This window comes from Oncorhynchus mykiss, chromosome 23 (assembly GCF_057628025.1).
Source record: "Oncorhynchus mykiss isolate SJ-2025 chromosome 23, ASM5762802v1, whole genome shotgun sequence".
NCBI classification, from domain to species: Eukaryota; Metazoa; Chordata; class Actinopteri; order Salmoniformes; family Salmonidae; genus Oncorhynchus; species Oncorhynchus mykiss.
Window position 1 is genome coordinate 47,912,933 of NC_143044.1, and position 25,202 is coordinate 47,938,134.

Consider the following 25,202-nt stretch of genomic DNA (forward strand, 5'->3'; position numbering starts at 1 on the left):
CTGATGAGGTGGCGGATGGTCTCCTGAGGGATCTCATCCCAGACCTGGACTAAAGCATCCGCCAACTACTGGACAGTTGGTGGATGGAGCGAGACATGATGTCCCAGATGTGCTCAATTGGATTCAGGTCTGGGGAACGGGCGGGCCAGTCCATAGCATCAATGCCTTCCTCTTGCAGGAACTGCTGACACACTCCAGCCACATGAGGTCTAGCATTGTCTTGCATTAGGAGAAACCCAGGGCCAACCGCACCAGCATATGGTCTCACAAGGGGTCTGAGGATCTCATCTCGGTACCTAATGGCAGTCAGGCTACCTCTGGCGAGCTGTGCGGCCCCCCCAAAGAAATGCCACCCTACATACACCATGACTGACCCACCGCCAAACCGGTCATGCTGGAGGATGTTGCAGGCAGCAGAACGTTCTCCACGGCGTCTCCAGACTCACGTCTGTCACGTGCTCAGTGTGAACCTGCTTTCATCTGTGAAGAGCACAGGGCTCCAGTGGCGAATTTGCCAATCTTGGTGTTCTCTGGCATATGCCAAACGTCCTGCACGGTGTTGGGCTGTAAGCACAACCCCCAACTGTGGACGTCGGGCCCTCATACCACCCTCATGGAGTCTGTTTCTGACCGTTTGAGCAGGCACATGCACATTTGTGGCCTGCTGGAGGTCATTTTGCAGGGCTCTGGCAGTGCTCCTCCTGCTCCTCCTTGCACAAAGGCGGAGGTAGCGGTCCTGCTGCTGGGTTGTTGCCCTCCTGCGGCCTCCTCCACGTCTCCTGATGTACTGGCCTGTCTCCTGGTAGCGCCTCCATGCTCTGGACATACGCTGACAGACACAGCAAACCTTCTTGCCACAGCTCGCATTGATGTTCCATCCTGGATGAGCTGCACTACCTGAGCCACTTGTGTGGGTTGTAGACTCCGTCTCATGCTACCACTAGAGTGAAAGCACCGCCAGCATTCAAAAGTGACCAAAACATCAGCCAGGAAGCATAGGAACTGAGAAGTGGTCTGTGGTCACCACCTGCAGAACCACTCCTTTATTGGGGGTGTCTTGCTAATTGCCTATAATTTCCAACTGCTGTCTATTCCATTTGCACAACAGCATGTGAAATGTATTGTCAATCAGTGTTGCTTCCTAAGTGGACAGTCAGAAGTGTGATTGACTTGGAGTTACATTGTGTTGTTTTTTGAGCAGTGTATATTATAGCCAATGTTCCCTCTAAGCTGCGCACTGCTCCCTTCGGACTGCCATGCAGAAGAAATATCAGCCCTCGCAGAGAAGCACGAGACTGAACTTCACTCAACTTTCTAGAGTTTTCCCCTTGAGTTAACACTATCAACGTTTCCCTCCACTGTGGAAATTGTGCTTGAATCAAAACAATATTAGCCACCTTCAACGTATCATACTGAAAAAAAAACTATGCAAGACTTAGTATGCAAAACTAACTGTGCAAGAGATTTTCTTGTGGAGCGCATCGGAGTAGGATTTTATTGCATTGACAGCCATGACTCAGCCCCATACTCTTAACCAATCAGAGCTGCAGTAGGCCAATATGCAAATAGACCATTCCCATATATGGATCTGTGCCATTCACTTTGAACTGGACTGTTTACAGTATGAGGGGTCACGAATAGATCTGCTTGAGATCAAAGCGAGAGCTGCATGTGCAAATTTGTTCATGTTCTTTGCAAATTAGTTATTAGCACAGTTATAGCTCATTTCTAGACAACAATGGGGGAGTGGTTGCTTCCTACAAGAGCACTTCTAGCCATCTTTGAAAAGCGAGTCAGGTAAAGAGCTTTTTTATGTTTTAAAGAGGCAGTGTTGTATTTTGAAACAGTCTTCAATAAGCTAAGTAGCCAACAGGCAGAGGGTAGCATCATTTGACTGATTAATTGTATTTTGTGGTTTCTTGCATCAAACAACACATTTTCAGTCACCTCCTTGTCTGAAGGTGAAGTGGATAAACAGGTTATTCATGTCAAGACCTGCATGTTTTTTTCTAAAGTCTCATGGAATGTAGGCCTACATTGAACACCACACATTGCTGCTACTGTAGGCTGAATGATAGAATGTTATGGAATGCATTCCTCTCCATTGTTATTGACTGTAGGCCACTCTGGTAGGACTACATTATGATCAAACATCCACAGTAGAATACTTGGCCCCTGTTATAACTGGAACTTAAAGTGGGTTCAGCCTCAGTGTTCACTGTAAACGTGTGTTGAAAGTTGCACAGCAGACCTGAAATTTGCTCAGTGCTGAAAAAAAAAATGAGGGAACAATGATTATAGCCAACATGATTCACCTTTGTTTTGTTTGCCTTGCCTACAATTTCAACATTGTTTTGAGCCTGTCAAAACTATTAAGACTGAACGGAAGTTGCCACCGGAGATGCTATGGAGATTGAACGTCGCTTCAGAACATCAAAACAAACAGAAAGAAAACAGCTTGACAAACACTGCTTGAATAACCCAGTTGCCATGAGAAAGAGTTCAGTGGAGGACATGGACACAATAGCTCCAACTAAACCAGCTAACTGGGACAAATAGGGCAACATCAGGGCACATGACATCTTAACGACATCATATCTAGTTGTAAACATGTTTTATGGATGAGAAGTCGTCATACAGTATACTATCACCTTAGCCTGGTGGCACACAACACAGTCTGGTGTGTGAGACTACAACCCACTGGTCTCTGTTGGTCAACCAGAAGATGTCTTCTTGACGTTAAACAAACTTCCTTATACAACCAGTATACAACCTGACCGTGACTTTACGACAAAAAAACTGATAATCATTGCAACCAGCTTTGACCGCTGGGGACACTCTGCTCTGAGGAAAAGGGACCTATCTTATGTGATCTCTATAGGAATTGAACCCACAACCTTGACATTGCCAACCACAGACCCACATTTGTATTGATTTATTTTATTTAACCTTTATTTAACCAGGTAGGCCAGTTGAGAACAAGTTCTCATTTACAACTGCGACCTGGCCAAGATAAAGCAAAGCAGTGCGACAAACTAAATGACTTCTAGGGACTCACCTTAACATATGCAGTGTACTGTTGGCAATCCTCTCTGTTGATGTCCAGACTGAGCTCGTTGCTCATTAAGCTGATCTGGGCTCCGTTCTGAATAAAGTAAACTCTGGAAGACTGGCTCCTCTGCCTCTTATCCACATCAGCTGTCAGGTTATACAACAACTCTGGGGAGAGAGGAGAGAGACCAGCTGTCAGGTTATACAACAACTCTGGGGAGAGAGGAGAGAGACCAGCTGTCAGGCTATATAACAACTCTGGGGAGAGAGGAGAGAGATCAGCTGTCAGGCTATACAACAACTCTGGGGAGAGAGGAGAGAGACCAGCTGTCAGGTTATACAACAACTCTGGGGAGAGAGGAGAGAGACCAGCTGTCAGGCTATACAACAACTCTGGGGAGAGAGGAGAGAGACCAGCTGTCAGGTTATACAACAACTCTGGTGAGAGAGGAGAGAGACCAGCTGTCAGGTTATACAACAACTCTGGGGAGAGAGGAGAGAGACCAGCTGTCAGGTTATACAACAACTCTGGGGAGAGAGGAGAGAGACCAGCTGTCAGGTTATACAACAACTCTGGGGAGAGAGGAGAGAGACCAGCTGTCAGGCTATACAACAACTCTGGGGAGAGAGGAGAGAGACCAGCTGTCAGGCTATACAACAACTCTGGGGAGAGAGGAGAGAGACCAGCTGTCAGGTTATTCAACAACTTTGGGTTGAGAGGAGAGAGACCCAACGCGCCAACAAAACAGAGTTTTTGGGATATAAAAGAGGGACTTTATCGAACAAAAGGACCATTTATTGTGTAACTAGGACCCTTCTGATTGCAACCAGATGAATATCTTCAAAGGTAAGTGATTCATTTTATCGCTATTTCTGACTTTCGTGACTCGTCTACTTGGTTGGAAAATGTTTGCATGCTTTTGTAAGCGGGGCGCTGTCCTCAGATAATCATCGCATGGTATGCTTTCGCCGTAAAGCCTTTTAGGAATCTGACAAAGCGTCTGGATTAACAAGAAGTTTTTCTTTTAACCAATGTATAACACTTGTATTTTCATGAATGCTTATTATTACTATTTCTGTATTTTGAATTTGGCGCACTGCAATTTCACCGGATGTTGTCGAGGTGGGTCGTTAGCGGCACGCCTGCGCCAAAGAGGTTTTAAGGAGTTTGCTAGAGGATTTTTTTGACAATTCATTTTTAAAAATTGTTTATCTACTTCAAACAACACAAAAACCAAACATTATCCAAGATGATCAACATACATGGAGTACACAAAACATTATCCAAGATGATCAACAAACACAGAGTACACAAAACATTATCCAAGAGGATCAACATACACGGAGTACACAAAACATTATCCAAGAGGATCAACATACACGGAGTACACAAAACATTATCCAAGATGATCAACAAACACGGAGTATACAAAACATTATCCAAGATAATCAACATACACGGAGTACACAAAACATTATCCAAGATGATCAACAAACACGGAGTATACAAAACATTATCCAAGATGATCAACATACACGGAGTACACAAAACATTATCCAAGATGATCAACATACACTCAGTATACAAAACATTGTGAACATTATGCTTCAGACACCTTGTAGAGTCCATGCCCCGACTAATTAAGGCTGTTCTGAGAGCAAAGGGGGGTGCAACTCAATATTAGGAAGGTGTTCCTAATGTCTGGTATACTCAGTACATGTCCTCCAAATGCTTTCAAACATCTCTGTTTATAATATACCATATCTAAAGGGACATAGTTCTGTTTCTTCTCCAGTTTGGTATCGAAGGTGAATACAGGCTTTTTAATTGATAGCTATACATTTTTTTGCAGCAATTAGACTTAGATTACAAAACTTTCTCTGATATTGATCAACAATATTTTCATTTCCGAACAGACATAATTTTTTTTAAATCCGTGGAATGAATCATGAATGATTCACGAGCAAACACACACGCGTGTGCGCGCACACATACACAGTCTGCAGTAAGTGCCTCAGTGGTGAAATGCTGTAAAACAGTTGGAGGGACAGCAGCATACACCCCAGTCACAACCAAAAGGGTACTGTGTGTGTGTGTGTGTGTGTGTGTGTGTGTGTGTGTGTGTGTGTGTGTGTGTGTGTGTGTGTGTGTGATTCATTCCACGTGTGCACGCTTATGTGTGTACGGGAGCACCTTCCATGAGCTCACCCTGCCAGGTGGAAAGGAGGGGCGTTGAGTGTTCATTACCGGCCCAGGCGACGTTACCAAACTATACCAGCAGGCTACTTCCCTGTCCTGGGGGGGATCAAGCATGACCAAACCCAGACACAACCATGACCACAAACACAACACACCTAAACAGTCAACTAGGGCCACACCTAAACCAAATATTTTTTATAACTAACCCAAGATAAACCACAGCCTGTAATTTCCAATGGGAGCAAATTATTCATAATGGGCAGAAAAAAGCAAAGAGGTGGGCAGAGCCAAGCAGGAGCTAGCGAGATCCTATAGGCACATTTTTGCATGTATTTGCATATTTCCGCTACGGAACGCCTACTCTGAAGTGTGCGTGTGCAATAACTCAATTTGCTATTGCACTCTTTCTAAACAACACATTTTTTTTACTTTGCAAAGGGGAAAGTCTACAAAACTTAGTCTACTCTGTTGTAAGAGATTGTAGTTTTGGGAACAAAAAACTGTACGGAGATCAAATGTTTCATCGATGACAAAATTAGCCGAATGCCGGACAAAATCCATCTCTCTCCATTTTCTCCCACCAGGCTTCCTCTCATCACCATATTTGGTAGTGAGTGGAAATGCCAAACGGATGCCTGAAAAAAATGTAAACACAACATGCTACAAATTTCAAAGATTTTACTGAGTTACAGTTCATATTAGGAAATCAGTCAATTGGAATGAATGAATTAGGCCCTAATCTATGGCTGGGAATACAAATATGCATCTGTTGGTCATAAATACACTATATATACAAAAGTATGTGGACACCCCTTCAAATTGTCTATTTCAGCCACATTGTATAAAATTGAGCACACAGATATAAAATCTCCATAGACACACATTGACAGTAGAATGGCCTTACTGAAAAGCTCAGTGACTTTCAACGTGGCATCATAATAGGATGCCACCAATCCAACTAGTCAGAGCTGCCCCGGTCAACTGTAAGTGCTGTTATTGTGAAGTGGAAACATCTAGGAGAAACAACGGCTCAGCCGCGAAAGTGGTAGGGCACACAAGCTCACAGAACAAGACTGCAGAGTGCTGAAACATGTAAAAATTGTCTGTCCTCAGTTGCAACACTCACTAACCAAATTCCAAACTGACCCTGGAAGCCACGTCAGCACAATAACTGTTTGTCGGGAGATTCATGAAATGGGTTTCCATGGCCAACAAGCCTAAGATCACCATGCGCAATGCCAAGCATCGGCTGGAGTGGTGTAAAGCTCCCACCATTGGACTCTGGAGCAGTGGAAACGCATTCTCTGGAGTGATGAATCATGCTTGACCATCTGGCAGTCTGACGGACTCATCTGGGTTTGGCGGATGCCAGGAGAACGCTACCTGCCCCAATGCATAGTGCCAAATGTAAAGTTTGGTGGAGGAGAAATAGTGGACTGGGGCTGTTTTTCATGGTTCGGACTAGGCCCCTTAGTTCCAGTGAAAATAAATCTTAACGCTACATCATACAATGGCGTTGAATTTGAACGCTGACTGCGAGCCAGGCCTAATCGCCGAACCTCACTAATGCCCTTGTGGCTGAATGGAAGCAAGTCCCTGCAGCAATATTCCAACATCTAGTGGAAAGTCTTCCCAGAAGAGTGGAGGCTGTTACAGCAGCAAAAGGGGGACCAACTCCATTTTAATGCCCATGATTTTGGATTGAGATGTTCGACGAGCAGGTGTCCACATACTTTTGGTCATGTAGTGCACCTTAAAAACAAAAAGGTAGGGGCGTGGATCAGAAAACCAGTCAGTATCTGGTATGACCAACATTTGCCTCATCCAGCGCGACACATCTCCTTCGCACCGAGTTGATCAGGCTGTTGATTGTGGCCTGTGGAATGTTGTCCCACTCCTCTTCAATGTGAAGTTGCTGGATATTGGTGGGAACTGGAACACGGTGTAGCACTCGTTGATCCAGAGCATCCCAAACATGGTCAATGGGTGACTGGTGAGAATGCAGAGCATCCCAAACACGGTCAATGGGTGACTGGTGAGAATGCAGAGCATCCCAAACACGGTCAATGGGTGACTGGTGAGAATGCAGAGCATCCCAGACATGGTCAATGGGTGACTGGTGAGAATGCAGAGCATCCCAAACACGGTCAATGGGTGACTGGTGAGAATGCAGAGCATCCCAAACACGGTCAATGGGTGACTAGTGAGAATGCAGAGCATCCCAAACACGGTCAATGGGTGACTGGTGAGAATGCAGAGCATCCCAAACACGGTCAATGGGTGACTGGTGAGAATGCAGAGCATCCCAAACACGGTCAATGGGTGACTGGTGAGAATACAAAGCATCCCAAACACGGTCAATGGGTGACTGGTGAGAATGCAGAGCATCCCAAACACGGTCAATGGGTGACTGGTGAGAATACAGAGCATCCCAAACACGGTCAATGGGTGACTGGTGAGAATGCAGAGCATCCCAAACACGGTCAATGGGTGACTGGTGAGAATGCAGAGCATCCCAAACACGGTCAATGGGTGACTGGTGAGAATGCAGGCCCTGGAAGAACTGGGACATTTTCAGCTTCCAATAATTGTGTACAGATCCTTGTAACATGGGGCCATGCATTATCATGCTGAAACATGAGGTGATGGCGGCGGATGGATGGCACGACAATGGGCTTCAGGATCTCATCTCAATACATCTGTGAATTAAAATTGCCATCGATAAAATTTGATTTTGTTTGTTGTCCGTAGCTTATGCCTGCCCATACCATAACCCCACCACCATATGGCACTCTGTTCACAATGTTGACATCAGCAAACTTCTCGCCCACATACACATGGTCTGAGTAAATCTTCTAGCAACAGCTATGGTGGACATTCCTGCAGTCAGCATGCCAATTGCACACTCCTTCAAAACTTCAGACATCTGTGGCATTGTGTTGTGTGACGAAACTGCACATTTTAGAGTGGCCTTTTATTGTCCCTAGCACAAGGTTCACCTGTGTAATGATCATGCTGTTTAATTCAGCTTTTTGATATGCCAAACCTTCAGGTTGAGAGAAATAAGCTTTTTTGTGTGTATGGAACATTTCTGAGATGTTTTATTTCAGCTCATGAAACATGGGACCAACACTTTACAAGGTTGTGTTTATATTTTTGCTCAATGTACATCCGGTAAAACTCTCATTGTTCTATCTGTGCCTGAACAGTCAACGAGGACCACGCCATAACAGTCAACCAGGACCACGCCAAACAGTCAACCAGGAACACACCATAACAATCAACCAGGACCTCACCATAACAGTCAACCAGGACCTCACCATAACAGTCAACCAGGACCTCACCATAACAGTTAACCAGGACCACACCATAACAGTCAACCAGGACCTCACCATAACAGTCAACCAGGAACACGCTAGAACAGTCAACCAGGACCACGCCAGAACAGTCAACCAGGACCACACCAGAACAGTCAACCAGGAACACTCTAGAACAGTCAACCAGGAACACGCTAGAACAGTCAACCAGGACAACGCCATAACAGTCAACCAGGACCACGCCATAACAGTCAACCAGGACCTCACCATAACAGTTAACCAGGACCACACCATAACAGTCAACCAGGACCTCACCATAACAGTCAACCAGGAACACGCTAGAACAGTCAACCAGGACCTCACCATAACAGTCAACCAGGACCACGCCATAACAGTCAACCAGGAACACGCCGAACAGTTAACCAGGACCACTCCATAACAGTCAACCAGGAACACGCTAGAACAGTCAACCAGGAACACGCTAGAACAGTCAACCAGGACCACACCAGAACAGTCAACCAGGAACACTCTAGAACAGTCAACCAGGAACACGCTAGACCAGTCAACCAGGAACAGACCATAACAATCAACCAGGACCACGCCATAACAGTCAACCAGGACCTCACCATAACAGTCAACCAAGACCACGCCATAACAGTCAACCAGGACCACGCCATAACAGTCAACCAGGACCTCGCCATAACAGTCAACCAGGACCTCGCCATAACAGTCAACCAAGACCACACCATAACACTTAACCAGGAGCACGCTAGAACAGTCAACCAGGACCACACCAGAACAGTCAACCAGGAACACTCTAGAACAGTCAACCAGGAACACGCTAGAACAGTCAACCAGGAGCACGCTAGAACAGTCAACCAGGACCACACCAGAACAGTCAACCAGGAACACTCTAGAACAGTCAACCAGGACCTCGCCATAACAGTCAACCAAGACCACACCATAACACTTAACCAGGAGCACGCTAGAACAGTCAACCAGGACCACACCAGAACAGTCAACCAGGACCTCGCCATAACAGTCAACCAGGAACACGCTAGAACAGTCAACCAGGAGCACGCTAGAACAGTCAACCAGGACCACACCAGAACAGTCAACCAGGAACACTCTAGAACAGTCAACCAGGACCACACCAGAACAGTCAACCAGGACCACGCCATAACAGTCAACCAGGACCACGCCGAACAGTCAACCAAGAACACTCCATAACAGTCAACCAGGACCTCACCATAACAGTCAACTAGGAACACGCTAGAACAGTCAACCAGGAACACGCCAGAACAGTCAACCAGGACCACACCAGAACAGTCAACCAGGAACACTCTAGAACAGTCAACCAGGACCACACCAGAACAGTCAACCAGGACCACGCCATAACAGTCAACCAGGACCACGCCGAACAGTCAACCAGGACCACTCCATAACAGTCAACCAGGACCACGCCGAACAGTTAACCAGGACCACACCATAACAGTCAACCAGGAACACGCTAGAACAGTCAACCAGGAACACGCTAGAACAGTCAACCAGGACCACACCAGAACAGTCAACCAGGAACACGCTAGAACAGTCAACCAGGAACACACTAGAACAGTCAACCAGGAACACGCTAGAACAGTCAACCAGGACCACGCCAGAACACAGATGTGTGTAGTTGTATTAGTGCTCACCTATCTGTCCTGGCAGGTGTTTTCCTCTGAAGAGCAGGCAGACTCTTGCGTTGAAACAGTTGAGGTGTTGTGGTCCCTCGTGACACTGAGGCACAGAGATGTTGATGGAGACAGGCAGGTAGATAGACACGTCCACAGTGATCACCGGCCGGGACCTAAACACCAAACATAACATGGTGTCAATGGACCTACAACCAGTACAATACAACATAGTGTCAATGGACCTACAACCAACACAATACAACATGGTGTCAATGGACCTACAACCAACACAATATAACATAGTGTCAATGGACCTACAACCAATACAATATAACATAGTGTCAATGGACCTACAACCAACACAATACAACATGGTGTCAATGGACCTACAACCAACACAATATAACATGGTGTCAATGGACCTACAACCAACACAATACAACATGGTGTCAATGGACCTACAACCAATACAATATAACATAGTGTCAATGGACCTACAACCAATACAATATAACAGAGTGTCAATGGACCTACAACCAATACAATACAACATAGTGTCAATGGACCTACAACCAACACAATACAACATAGTGTCAATGGACCTACAACCAACACAATACAACATGGTGTCAATGGACCTACAACCAACACAATACAACATGGTGTCAATGGACCTACAACCAATACAATACAACATAGTGTCAATGGACCTACAACCAATACAATACAACATGGTGTCAATGGACCTACAACCAACACAATACAACATAGTGTCAATGGACCTACAACCAACACAATACAACATAGTGTCAATGGACCTACAACCAACACAATACAACATAGTGTCAATGGACCTACAACCAATACAATACAACATGGTGTCAATGGACCTACAACCAACACAATACAACATAGTGTCAATGGACCTACAACCAATACAATACAACATAGTGTCAATGGACCTACAACCAACACAATACAACATAGTGTCAATGGACCTACAACCAACACAATACAACATGGTGTCAATGGACCTACAACCAACACAATACAACATGGTGTCAATGGACCTACAACCAATACAACATAGTGTCAATGGACCTACAACTAACACAATATAACATAGTGTCAATGGACCTACAACCAACACAATACAACATGGTGTCAATGGACCTACAACCAACACAATACAACATAGTGTCAATGGACCTACAACCAACACAATACAACATAGTGTCAATGGACCTACAACAAATACAACATGGTGTCAATGGACCTACAACCAACACAATACAACATAGTGTCAATGGACCTACAACCAATACAATACAACATAGTGTCAATGGACCTACAACCAATACAACATAGTGTCAATGGACCTACAACCAACACAATACAACATAGTGTCAATGGACCTACAACCAACACAATACAACATAGTGTCAATGGACCTACAACCAACACAATACAACATGGTGTCAATGGACCTACAACCAATTCAATACAACATGGTGTCAATGGACCTACAACCAACACAATACAACATGGTGTCAATGGACCTACAACCAATACAACATGATGTCAATGGACCTACAACCAATACAATACAACATAGTGTCAATGGACCTACAACCAATACAATACAACATAGTGTCAATGGACCTACAACCAACACAATACAACATAGTGTCAATGGACCTACAACCAACACAATACAACATAGTGTCAATGGACCTACAACCAACACAATACAACATGGTGTCAATGGACCTACAACCAATACAACATAGTGTCAATGGACCTACAACCAACACAATACAACATGGTGTCAATGGACCTACAACCAACACAATACAACATAGTGTCAATGGACCTACAACCAATACAACACAACATGGTGTCAATGGACCTACAACCAACACAATACAACATAGTGTCAATGGACCTACAACCAACACAATACAACATAGTGTCAATGGACCTACAACCAATACAACATGGTGTCAATGGACCTACAACCAACACAATACAACATAGTGTCAATGGACCTACAACCAACACAATACAACATAGTGTCAATGGACCTACAACCAACACAATACAACATAGTGTCAATGGACCTACAACCAATACAATACAACATGGTGTCAATGGACCTACAACCAATACAACATAGTGTCAATGGACCTGCAACCAACACAATACAACATGGTGCCAATGGACCTACAACCAACACAATACAACATAGTGTCAATGGACCTACAACCAACACAATACAACATAGTGTCAATGGACCTACAACCAATACAATACAACATAGTGTCAATGGACCTACAACCAACACAATACAACATAGTGTCAATGGACCTACAACCAACACAATACAACATAGTGTCAATGGACCTACAACCAACACAATACAACATAGTGTCAATGGACCTACAACCAACACAATACAACATAGTGTCAATGGACCTACAACCAACACAATACAACATAGTGTCAATGGACCTACAACCAACACAATACAACATGGTGTCAATGGACCTACAACCAGTACAACATGGTGTCAATGGACCTACAACCAACACAATACAACATAGTGTCAATGGACCTACAAGCAACACAATACAACATAGTGTCAATGGACCTACAACCAACACAATACAACATGGTGTCAATGGACCTACAACCAACACAATACAACATAGTGTCAATGGACCTACAACCAACCAATACAACATGGTGTCAATGGACCTACAACCAATACAACATAGTGTCAATGGACCTACAACCAATACAACATAGTGTCAATGGACCTACAACCAATACAATACAACATAGTGTCAATGGACCTACAACCAACACAATACAACATAGTGTCAATGGACCTACAACCAACACAATACAACATGGTGTCAATGGACCTACAACCAACACAATACAACATGGTGTCAATGGACCTACAACCAATACAATACAACATGGTGTCAATGGACCTACAACCAACACAATACAACATGGTGTCAATGGACCTACAACCAACACAATACAACATGGTGTCAATGGACCTACAACCAATACAACATAGTGTCAATGGACCTACAACCAACACAATACAACATAGTGTCAATGGACCTACAACCAACACAATATACAATATGTTCCACTGTATGTGTTTATTCTACTATGTTCCACTGTATGTGTTTATTCTACTATGTTCCACTGTATGTGTTTAAACTACTGTATGTGTTTATACTACTATGTTCCACTGTATGTGTTTATACTACTGTATGTGTTTATACTACTGTATGTGTTTATACTACTGTATGTGTTTATACTACTGTATGTCTATATACTACTATGTTCCACTGTATGTGTTTATACTACTATGTTCCACTGTATGTGTTTATACTACTATGTTCCACTGTATGTGTTTATACTACTGTATGTGTTTATACCACTGTATGTGTTTATACTACTGTATGTGTTTATACCACTGTATGTGTTTATACTACTGTATGTGTTTATACCACTGTATGTGTTTATACTACTATGTTCCACTGTATGTGTTTATACTACTATGTTCCACTGTATGTGTTTATACTACTGTATGTGTTTATACCACTGTATGTGTTTATACTACTATGTTCAACTGTATGTGTTTATACTACTGTATGTGTTTATACTACTGTATGTGTTTATACTACTGTATGTGTTTATACTACTGTATGTCTATATACTACTATGTTCCACTGTATGTGTTTATACTACTATGTTCCACTGTATGTGTTTATACTACTATGTTCCACTGTATGTGTTTATACTACTATGTTCCACTGTATGTGTTTATACCACTGTGTGTTTATACTACTGTATGTGTTTATACTACTATGTTCAACTGTATGTGTTTATACTACTATGTTCCACTGTATGTGTTTATACTACTATGTTCCACTGTATGTGTTTATACCACTGTGTGTTTATACTACTGTATGTGTTTATACTACTATGTTCAACTGTATGTGTTTATACTACTATGTTCAACTGTATGTGTTTATACTACTATGTTCCACTGTATGTGTTTATACCACTGTGTGTTTATACTACTGTATGTGTTTATACTACTATGTTCAACTGTATGTGTTTATACTACTATGTTCAACTGTATGTGTTTATACTACTATGTTCAACTGTATGTGTTTATACTACTGTGTTCCACTGTATGTGTTTATACTACTATGTTCAACTGTATGTGTTTATACTACTATGTTCCACTGTATGTGTTTATACTACTATGTTCAACTGTATGTGTTTATACTACTATGTTCAACTGTATGTGTTTATACTACTGTATGTGTTTATACTACTATGTTCAACTGTATGTGTTTATACTACTGTGTTCCACTGTATGTGTTTATACTACTATGTTCAACTGTATGTGTTTATACTACTATGTTCAACTGTATGTGTTTATACTACTATGTTCCACTGTATGTGTTTATACTACTATGTTCCACTGTATGTGTTTATACTACTATGTTCCACTGTATGTGTTTATACTACTATGTTCCACTGTATGTGTTTATACTACTATGTTCAACTGTATGTGTTTATACTACTATGTTCCAATGTATGTGTTTATACTACTGTATGTGTTTATACCACTGTATGTGTTTATACTACTGTGTTCCACTGTATGTGTTTATACTACTGTGTTCCAATGTATGTGTTTATACTACTGTGTTCCACTGTTTCGTTCCAGTTCTCTGCTGCCTGTGACTGGAACGAATTGCAAAAATCGCTGAAGTTGGAGACTTTTATCTCCCTCACCAACTTCAAACATCTGCTATCTGAGCAGCTAACCGATCGCTGCAGCTATACATAGTCTATCGGTAAATAGCCCACCCAATTTTACCTACCTCTTCCCCATACTGTTTATATTTATTTACTTTTCTGCTCTTTTGCACACCAGTATCTCTACCTGTACATGACCATTTATCACTCCAGTGTTAATCTGCAAAATTTTAATTATTCGCCTACCTCCTCATGCCTTTTGCACACAATGTATATAGACTTCTTTTTTTTCTACTGTGTTATTGACTTGTTAATTGTTTACTCCATGTGTAACTCTGTGTTGTCTGTTCACACTGCTATGCTTTATCTTGGCCAGGTCGCAGTTGCAAATGAGAACTTGTTCTCAACTAGCCTATCTGGTTAAATAAAGGTGAAATAAAAAAAATAAAAAATTAAAAAGGTGTTTATATTACTATGTTCCAATATCTACACTAGCATAGTCCCAATTACAATTGAGCAACATATTGGGCCTGCATTCAAAGTGGTATGCTGGTATGAACATTGGAACAAAGCCTGACTTACAACCACTTACCTCAATAACACCACGCTATCAGCCATAAAAGCACCAATGGTAATATCTGCAATGAAAGAACAAAAAAATGAGCGCAGCAGATCTCTCTCGTTCTTTGAAGATATGGCACGATGCACAAAGGTCATCATTAACAAGTGATGGCCTTTGTGGGTTCTCATACCTGTTTTTTTCTGTTCTAGTTCTAAATGTACACGATTGATGTGGAGCCCAGTAACCACTCAGAGTCAGACAGACAGGAGTGTTACTGGCTGACCAGTAACCACTCAGAGTCAGACAGGAGTGTTACTGGCTGACCAGTAACCACTCAGAGTCAGACAGACAGGAGTGTTACTGGCTGACCAGTAACCACTCAGAGTCAGACAGACAGGAGTGTTACTGGCTGACCAGTAACCACTCAGACTCAGACAGAAAGGAGTGTTACTGGCTGACCAGTAACCACTCAGAGTCAGACAGGAGTGTTACTGGCTGACCAGTAACCACTCAGACTCAGACAGACAGGAGTGTTACTGGCTGACCAGTAACCATTCAGAGTCAGACAGAAAGGAGTGTTACTGGCTGACCAGTAACCACTCAGAGTCAGACAGACAGGAGTGTTACTGGCTGACCAGTAACCACTCAGAGTCAGACAGACAGGAGTGTTACTGGCTGACCAGTAACCACTCAGACTCAGACAGAAAGGAGTGTTACTGGCTGATCAGTAACCACTCAGAGTCAGACAGACAGGAGTGTTACTGGCTGACCAGTAACCACTCAGAGTCAGACAGACAGGAGTGTTACTGGCTGACCAGTAACCATTCAGAGTCAGACAGACAAGAGTGTTACTGGCTGACCAGTAACCACTCAGACTCAGACAGACAGGAGTGTTACTGGCTGACCAGTAACCACTCAGAGTCAGACAGACAGGAGTGTTACTGGCTGACCAGTAACCACTCAGAGTCAGACAGAAAGGAGAGGGAGTGTTACTGGCTGACCAGTAACCACTCAGAGTCAGACAGACAGGAGAAGGAGTGTTACTGGCTGACTCAGAGTCAGACAGACAGGAGAAGGAGTGAGCAATGCAACAAAGCTCTTTGGACATCCTTTACTTTGTCTGCTGATTCTGAGTTCATTTTATTTTATCTAAATCTAATCAAGCAGGTACAGTTGGAGTCAGAAGTTTACATACACCTTAGCCAAATATATTTAAACTCAGTTTTTCACAATTCCTGACATTTAATCCCAGTAAAAATTCCCTGTCTTAGGTCAGTTAGCATCACCACTTTATTTTAAGAATGGGAAATGTCAGAATAAAAGTAGAGAATTATTTATTTCAGATTGTATTTCTTTCATCACATTCCCAGTGGGTCAGAAGTTTACAAACACTCAATTAGTATTTGGTAGCATTGCCTTTAAATTGTTTAATTTGGGTCCAACATTTTGGGAAGCCTTCCATAAGCTTCCCACAATAAATTGGGTGAATTTTGGCCCATTCCTCCTCACAGAGCTGGTGTAACTGAGTCAGGTTTGTAGGCCTCCTTGCTCGCACAAGCTTTTTCAGTTCTGCCCACAAATTTTCTATAGGATTGAGGTCAGGGCTTTATGATGGCCACTCCAATTCCTTGACTTTGTTGACCTTAAACCATTTTGCCACAACTTTGGAAGTATGCTTGGGGTGATTGTCCATTTGAAAGACCCATTTGCGACCAAGCTTTAACTGATGTCTTGCGATGTTGCTTCAATATATCTACATAATTTTCCTCCCTCATGATGCCATCTATTTTGTGAAGTGCACCAGTCCCTCCTGCAGAAAAGCACCCCCATAACATGATGCTGCCACCCCCTCGCTTCACGGTTGGGATGGTGTTCTTCGGCTTGCAAGCCTCCACCTTTTTCCTCTAAACATAACGATGGTCATTATGGCCAAACGGTTCTATTTTTGTTTCATCAGCCCAGAGGACATTTCTCCAAAAAGTATGTTCTTTGTCCCTGGATCTTGTCCCTACGATCTTTTACTGTGGATATAGATAATTTAGCACGTGTTTCCTCCAGCATCTTCACAAAGTCCTTTGCTGTTGTTCTGGGATTGATTTGCACTTTTCGCACCAAAATACGTTAATCTCTAGGAGACAGAACGCGTCTCCTTCCTGAGTGGTATGACGGCTGCGTGGTCCCATGGTGTTTATACTTGCGTACTATTGTTTGTACAGATGAACGTGGTGCCTTCAGGCGTTTGTAAATTTCTCCCAAGGATGAACCAGACTTGTGGAAGTCTACAATTGTTTTCTGAGGTCTTGGCTGATTTCTTTTGATTTTCCCATGATGTCAAGCAAAGAGGCACTGCGTTTGACGGTAGGCCTTGAAATACATCCACAGGTACACCTCCAATTGACTCAAATTATGTCAATTAGCCTGTCAGAAGCTTCTAAAGCCATGACATCATTTTCTGGAATTTTACAAGCTGTTTAAAGGCACAGTCAACTTAGTGCATGTAAACTTCTGACCCACTGGAACTGTGATACAGTGAATTATAAGTGAAATAATCTGTCTATAAAAAAATGTTGGAAAAATGACTTGTGTCATGAACAAAGTAGATGTCCTAACCAACTTGCCAAGCTATAGTTTGTTAACAAGAAATTTGTGGTGGTTGAAAAATGAGTTTTAATGATTCCAACTTAAATGTATGTAAACTTCCGACTTCAACTGTATATAATAACGACATGAAGTTGAGACGTAGGTCCTGGGTGTTTTATTATCCCTACACCTAGTGTTGGCTATGTTGAGATGTAGGTCATAGGTGTTTCATTAGCCCTACACCTAGTGTTGGCTATGTTGAGATGTAGGTCCTAGGTGTTTCATTAGCCCTACACCTAGTGTTGGCTATGTTGCATCATGTCTGTATTGTACTGTATAGTATGACCCTACCTGGATATCCATTGCTGTCCATGTCCACATTGCCAGAGATTGATTGGCCGAACATCTGGAGGGTGGGGTTAATGCTCTGTCCAGACACTCTCTGCAATGAATGATATAAAACGTGAGATAGAACATATACATACATGCAAGCACACACACTGACCTGAAGACCAAACACTGCGAACACATTACTGTAGCAGTAGGGATCAGAGACATACCGTCTAAGCACCAGTCTGCTACCACTACTATAACAGACCACTGTCTGCTACCACTACTATAACAGAACACTGTCTGCTACCACTACTATAACAGAACACTGTCTGCTACCACTACTATAACAGACCACTGTCTGCTACCACTACTATAACAGAACACTGTCTGCTACCACTACTATAACAGAACACTGTCTGCTACCACTACTATAACAGAACACTGTCTGCTACAACTACTATAACAGACCACTGTCTACTACCACTACTATAACAGACCACTGTCTGCTACCACTACTATAACAGACCACTGTCTGCTACCACTACTATAACAGACCACTGTCTGCTACCACTACTATAACAGACCACTGTCTGCTACCACTACTATAACAGACCACTGTCTGCTACCACTACTATAACAGACCACTGTCTGCTACCACTACTATAACAGAACACTGTCTGCTACCACTACTATAACAGAACACTGTCTACTACCACTACTATAACAGACCACTGTCTACTACCACTACTATAACAGACCACTGTCTGCTACCACTACTATAACAGACCACTGTCTACTACCACTACTATAACAGACCACTGTCTACTACCACTACTATAACAGACCACTGTCTGCTACCACTACTATAACAGACCACTGTCTGCTACCACTACTATAACAGACCACTGTCTGCTACCACTACTATAACAGACCACTGTCTGCTACCACTACTATAACAGACCACTGTCTGCTACCACTGTCTACTACCACTACTATAACAGACCACTGTCTACTACCACTACTATAACAGACCACTGTCTACTACCACTACTAGAACAGACTGAATAAGGCTAGGATTGGAGAAGACTATTACATTTCACCTGATACTGTATCTCTGTATCTTTCAGTAGATAAAGCTGATGGACTGCTGATGGACCCTACTCCCTATGTAGTGCACTACTTTGACCTGGAACATATTGGCTAAGTAATGCCATTTGGGACTCACACTGTATAATGTTTCATGGGGCTAATATCCATTGTGGGGATCCTTTGTTCTGCATTTCCTCCAGTGTTTGTGTGAGTGTGTCTTGACATTAGATGAGTACTTTGTACTGGACTACAGGTTAATGAAAACACACTCCTGTGTTTGTGTGAGTGTGTCTTGACATTAGATTAGTACTTTGTACCGGACTACAGGTTAATGAAAACACACTCCTGTGGGAGTGTGTGTAAAATCTCCTCCCAGGATAACATTACCACCTGGGTCATTATAACACATTGGTCAGAGGTTGCTTCCAAAATGGAACCCTATTCCCTATTCAGTGCACATAGGGCTCTGTTGAAGAGTAATGCACTATAGGGAATAGGGTGTAATTGTGAATACTGCTGCTGTGTCAACATAGATGTAGCTGTGATCTTATCTTTATTGCTAACACAATACGGTGTGTTTGTGCGCGCTCACTAAACTAGAAATGAAAAACAGATGATGATGCACCCAAGGTGTTGATTACTTGTATCTAACCATTGAAAGTGTCTTTACCATAGAATATTTGGTGACGATTCCTGTGGCATCACCATGGTAAATGTAAACCGCTCCACCGTAGTCATCTTCTTTGGGTGCTCCTATGGCCACATCTAGAGAGAAGGAGAGAGAGAGAGCGGCAGAGAGAGAGAGAGCGGCAGAGAGAGAGAGAGCGGCAGAGAGAGAGAGAGCGGCAGAGAGAGAGAGAGCGGCAGAGAGAGAGAGAGCGGCAGAGAGAGAGAGAGAGAGAGAGAGAGGCAGAGAGAGAGAGAGAGGCAGAGAGAGAGAGAGAGGCAGAGAGAGAGAGAGAGAGAGGCAGAGAGAGAGAGATGCAGCGAGAGAGAGAGAGAGAGAGGCAGAGAGAGAGAGAGAGGCAGAGAGAGAGAGAGGCAGAGAGAGAGATGCAGCGAGAGAGAGAGAGATGCAGCGAGAGAGAGAGAGATGCAGCGAAAGAGAGAGAGAGAGAGGCAGAGAGAGAGAGGCAGAGAGAGAGAGAGAGGCAGAGAGAGAGAGAGGCAGAGAGAGAGAGAGAGAGAGAGGGAGGCAGAGAGAGAGAGCGGCAGAGAGAGAGAGAGAGAGAGAGAGGGAGGCAGAGAGAGGCAGAGAGAGAGAGGGAGGCAGAGAAAGAGAGGCAGAGAGAGAGAGAGAGGCAGAGAGAGAGAGAGGCAGAGAGAGAGAGAGAGAGAGAGGGAGGCAGAGAGAGAGAGAGGCAGAGAGAGAGAGAGAGAGAGAGAGAGGGAGGCAGAGAGAGGCAGAGAGAGAGAGGGAGGCAGAGAAAGAGAGGCAGAGATAGAGAGAGAGGCAGAGAGAGAGAGAGAGGCAGAGAGAGAGAGAGAGGCAGAGAGAGAGAGAGAGAGAGGGAGGCAGAGAGAGAGGCAGGGAGAGAGAGAGAGAGGCAGAGAGAGAGAGAGAGAGGCAGAGAGAGAGAGAGAGGCAGTGAGAGAGAGCACATTAAATGTTTTGTCCTAGCACTACACAGCTGATTCAAATAATCAAAGCTTGATGATGAGTTGGTTATTTGAATCAGCTGTGTAGTGCCAGGGTAAAAACCAAAACATGCACCCAGGGGGGGGGGGGGGGGGCAGGACTGAGTTTGGGAAACCCTGTCTTGAAAGACAAGTGTTGTCAGTGCCCATAAACCCCAATATGATACCTCTGTGAGAGTGGAAACAGAACCATAAAGCTGAAGGCAAAATTATCATACTTCGACATGTCACCCATAGGTAGGGCTCTGGTCAAAAGTTGTGCACTATGCAAGGAATAGGGTGCCATTTGGGACGAAGACTATGTCCCCTTATCCTCCCTGGCAACAAAACCTGGAAATTGCCTTAAAAACAAAAACAGTTTTTCAGTGATATTGTTATAGCATGCCTCAGCGAAAAGTGAATGTTTTAAAACTGAATCATATCATGGATAAGGAAGTCTTCAAGGTTTATAATGTGATTTAGCAACATACATGTAGTCTACTAAGTACCTCATCATATTTATTTTACATGGTCAAATATTTAAAAAAAAAAGCTGAAAGAAATTCTGAAAGAAATTTAAACATACTGAATGTAATTGTTGGGTATAAAGTTATTGTATGGCTTATCTTTAACTTTTGTAGTGAATTCGTCTTATCTAAAAAGACGTAATCATATCGAGTGGAAATTGGCTACAGATTTTGATGCGGACATTCAAAAATCAGCATAAAAACAATATGCACATTTTCCCACCAGAGTTGTTTCCATCAAATTGACATAGTGCACTTAAAATAACTTTTGCGGTTAAATTCCCATGTACCAAATAAAAAAGCACAAGTTAAACAGGTTTTCATCGCATTTCAAACTCTACTGATGGTTTTGTCTCAAAAAAAGATGTGTTACAGTGCCTTGCGAAAGTATTCGGCCCCCTTGAACTTTGTGACCTTTTGCCACATTTCAGGCTTCAAACATAAAGATATAAAACTGTATTTTTTTGTGAAGAATCAACAACAAGTGGGACACAATCATGAAGTGGAACGACATTTATTGGATATTTCAAACAAAACGCCCAATTTTTCAGTTTTTGATTTGTTAAAAAAGTTTGAAATATCCAATAAATGTCGTTCCACTTCATGATTGTGTCCCACTTGTTGTTGATTCTTCACAAAAAAATGCAGTTTTATATCTTTATGTTTGAAGCCTGAAATGTGGCAAAAGGTCGCAAAGTTCAAGGGGGCCGAATACTTTCGCAAGGCACTGTATATAGCGAATGTGCCCACTCTGGTATTGGCAGCAGCTCGGGTATAGTCTACCTGATGAGATTATTATGGACTAAAAAAGCAAGATTATGTCAAACGGCAGCTAAGCATCGATCATCATGTCACCAGAATAAGACCCTCAATATTTATTGGAAAAGAGCATCAAGATCGTCACCTTGCACTTTCACCACCCTGTGAAGTTCATCAGAACATATTTCATCTGTAGCCTAATAAACTGTATGCTTTCCTGAGTTGAAGTGGGAGGAACACACAACATGTGTGTTGCAACTCCAAGTTTCATTTGATATGACGATTATTATATCAATATTTGCGCATAAAAGTGTTCACACCGCCATTTCTCGCATAATTAATTTTAGAGACACAAAAAGATCCCACCTTGTCTAGTGTATTTTGTTTTGTCAACATTTGGAAAGTTTACTGACCGATTTGCTGTTTCCATCTGGCCTATCGTGCAATTTTTTATCCAACATGTACTTTACTTGCGTAAAAAGTTAGTACACACCAGGATACAGAGTACATTTTTCAACTCCAGCCCTCAAACAACACTGCTAGTCGGTACGTCAGTGTTCTAACAGTAGATTCCTCATCAAATAAAGGGAGACAGTGTTACTGCCCTCCAGTCTATCACTAGATTCCTCATCAGATAAAGGGAGACAGTGTTACTGCCCTCCAGTCTATCACTAGATTCCTCATCAGATAAAGGGAGACAGTGTTACTGCCCTCCAGTCTATCACTAGATTCCTCATCAGATAAAGGGAGACAGTGTTACTGCTCTCCAGTCTATCCAGTATAACAGTAGATTCCTCATCACATAAAGGGAGACAGTGTTACTGCCCTCCAGTCTATCACTAGATTCCTCATCAGATAAAGGGAGACAGTGTTACTGCCCTCCAGTCTATCACTAGATTCCTCATCAGATAAAGGGAGACTGTTACTGCTCTGCAGTCTATCAGTAGATTCCTCATCAGATAATGAGAGACAGTGTTACTGCTCTGCAGTCTAACAGTAGATTCCTCATCAGATAATGGTGTTAATGTTCTCCAGGCTATCCAGTCCTGGCCTTAATTCAATCACAAACATTTAGACTATTCCAGTATGAAACACGCACCAAGAAAAATCTCTAGACTATTCCAGTGAGTGCCAGGAAAATAGGCTGGGTGTGTGTACGTTATATCTGGGGGTGTGTACGCTATATCTGGGGGTGTGTACGCTATATCTGGGGGTGTGTACGCTATATCTGGGGGTGTGTACACTATATCTGGGGGTGTGTACGTTATATCTGGGGGTGTGTACGTTATATCTGGGGGTGTGTACGTTATATCTGGGGGTGTGTACGCTATATCTGGGGGTGTGTACGTTATATCTGGGGGTGTGTACGTTATATCTGGGGGTGTGTACGTTATATCTGGGGGTGTGTACGTTATATCTGGGGGTGTGTACGTTATATCTGGGGGTGTGTACGCTATATCTGGGGGTGTGTACGTTATATCTGGGGGTGTGTACGTTATATCTGGGGGTGTGTACGCTATATCTGGGGGTGTGTACGTTATATCTGGGGGTGTGTACGTTATATCTGGGGGTGTGTACGTTATATCTGGGGGTGTGTACGCTATATCTGGGGGTGTGTATGTTATATCTGGGGGGGTGTACGTTATATCTGGGGGTGTGTACGCTATATCTGGGAGTGTGTGTGTGTGCTATATCTGGGGGTGTGTGCTATATCTGGGTGTGTGTGTGCTATATCTTGGTCTGTGTGTGTGCTATATCTGGGTGTGTGTGCTATATCTGGGTGGGTGTGTGTGCTATATATGGGTGTGTGTGTGTGTGTGTGTGTGCTATATCTGCGTGTGTGTGTGTGTGCTATATCTCTGTGTGTGTGTGTGTGCTATATCTGTGTGTGTGTGTGTGCTATTTCTGTGGATGTGTGTGCTATATCTGGGTGTGGGTGTGTGCTATATCTGTGTGTGTGTGTGCTATATCTGTGTGTGTGTGTGTGTGCTATATCTGTGTGTGTGCTATATCTTGGTCTGTGTGTGTGCTATATCTGGGTGTGTGTGTGTGCTATATCTGGGTGTGTGTGTGTGCTATATCTGGGTGTGTGTGTGTGCTATATCTGGGTGTGTGTGTGCTACATCTGGGTGTGTGTGTGTGTGTGTGTGTGTGTGTGTGTGTGTGTGTGTGTGCGTGCGTGCGTGCGTATGTGTGTGTGTGTGTGTGTGTGTGTGTGTGTGCTATATCTGGGTGTGTGTGGGTGTGCTATATCTGGGTGTGTGTGCTATATCTGTGTGTTTGTGTGTGTGCTATATCTGTGTGTGTGTGTGCGCGCTATATCTGGGTGTGTGTGTGTGTGTGCTATATCTGTGTGTGTGTGTGTGTGTGTGTGTGTGCGCTATATCTGGATGTGTGTGTGTGCTATATCTGGGTTTGTGTGCTATATATGGGTGTGTGTGTGTGTGTGTGCGTGTGCTATATCTGTGTGTGTGTGTGCTATATCTGGGTGTGTGTGTGTGCTATATCTGTGTGTGTGTGTGTGCTATATCTGTGTGTGTGTGTGTGCTATATCTGGATGTGTGTGTGCTATATATGGGTGTGTGTGTGCTATGTACATACACATGCGTTAAAGGGGAGTTGTGCTTCCCTCTCCATAAGATATTCCAAACAGAACGTCTCTGAGAGAAAAGCTTTTGTATGACTAGCTATATCACA

General features: G+C 43.2%; 1 protein-coding gene across 1 annotated transcript in view; it reads right to left on the reverse strand.

The window, feature by feature from the left end:
• Positions 1-25,202, reverse strand: part of LOC110503039 (integrin alpha-9) — a 160,169-nt gene that overhangs the window by 91,417 nt on the left and 43,550 nt on the right. The window contains exons 11-15 of the mRNA XM_036960871.2: positions 20,273-20,367; positions 18,532-18,622; positions 15,631-15,676; positions 10,260-10,414; positions 3,059-3,219 (exon numbers count right to left, since the gene is read on the reverse strand). Coding sequence (XP_036816766.2) covers positions 3,059-3,219; positions 10,260-10,414; positions 15,631-15,676; positions 18,532-18,622; positions 20,273-20,367 — 548 coding nt within the window. The remainder of the gene's footprint in view (positions 1-3,058; positions 3,220-10,259; positions 10,415-15,630; positions 15,677-18,531; positions 18,623-20,272; positions 20,368-25,202) is intronic.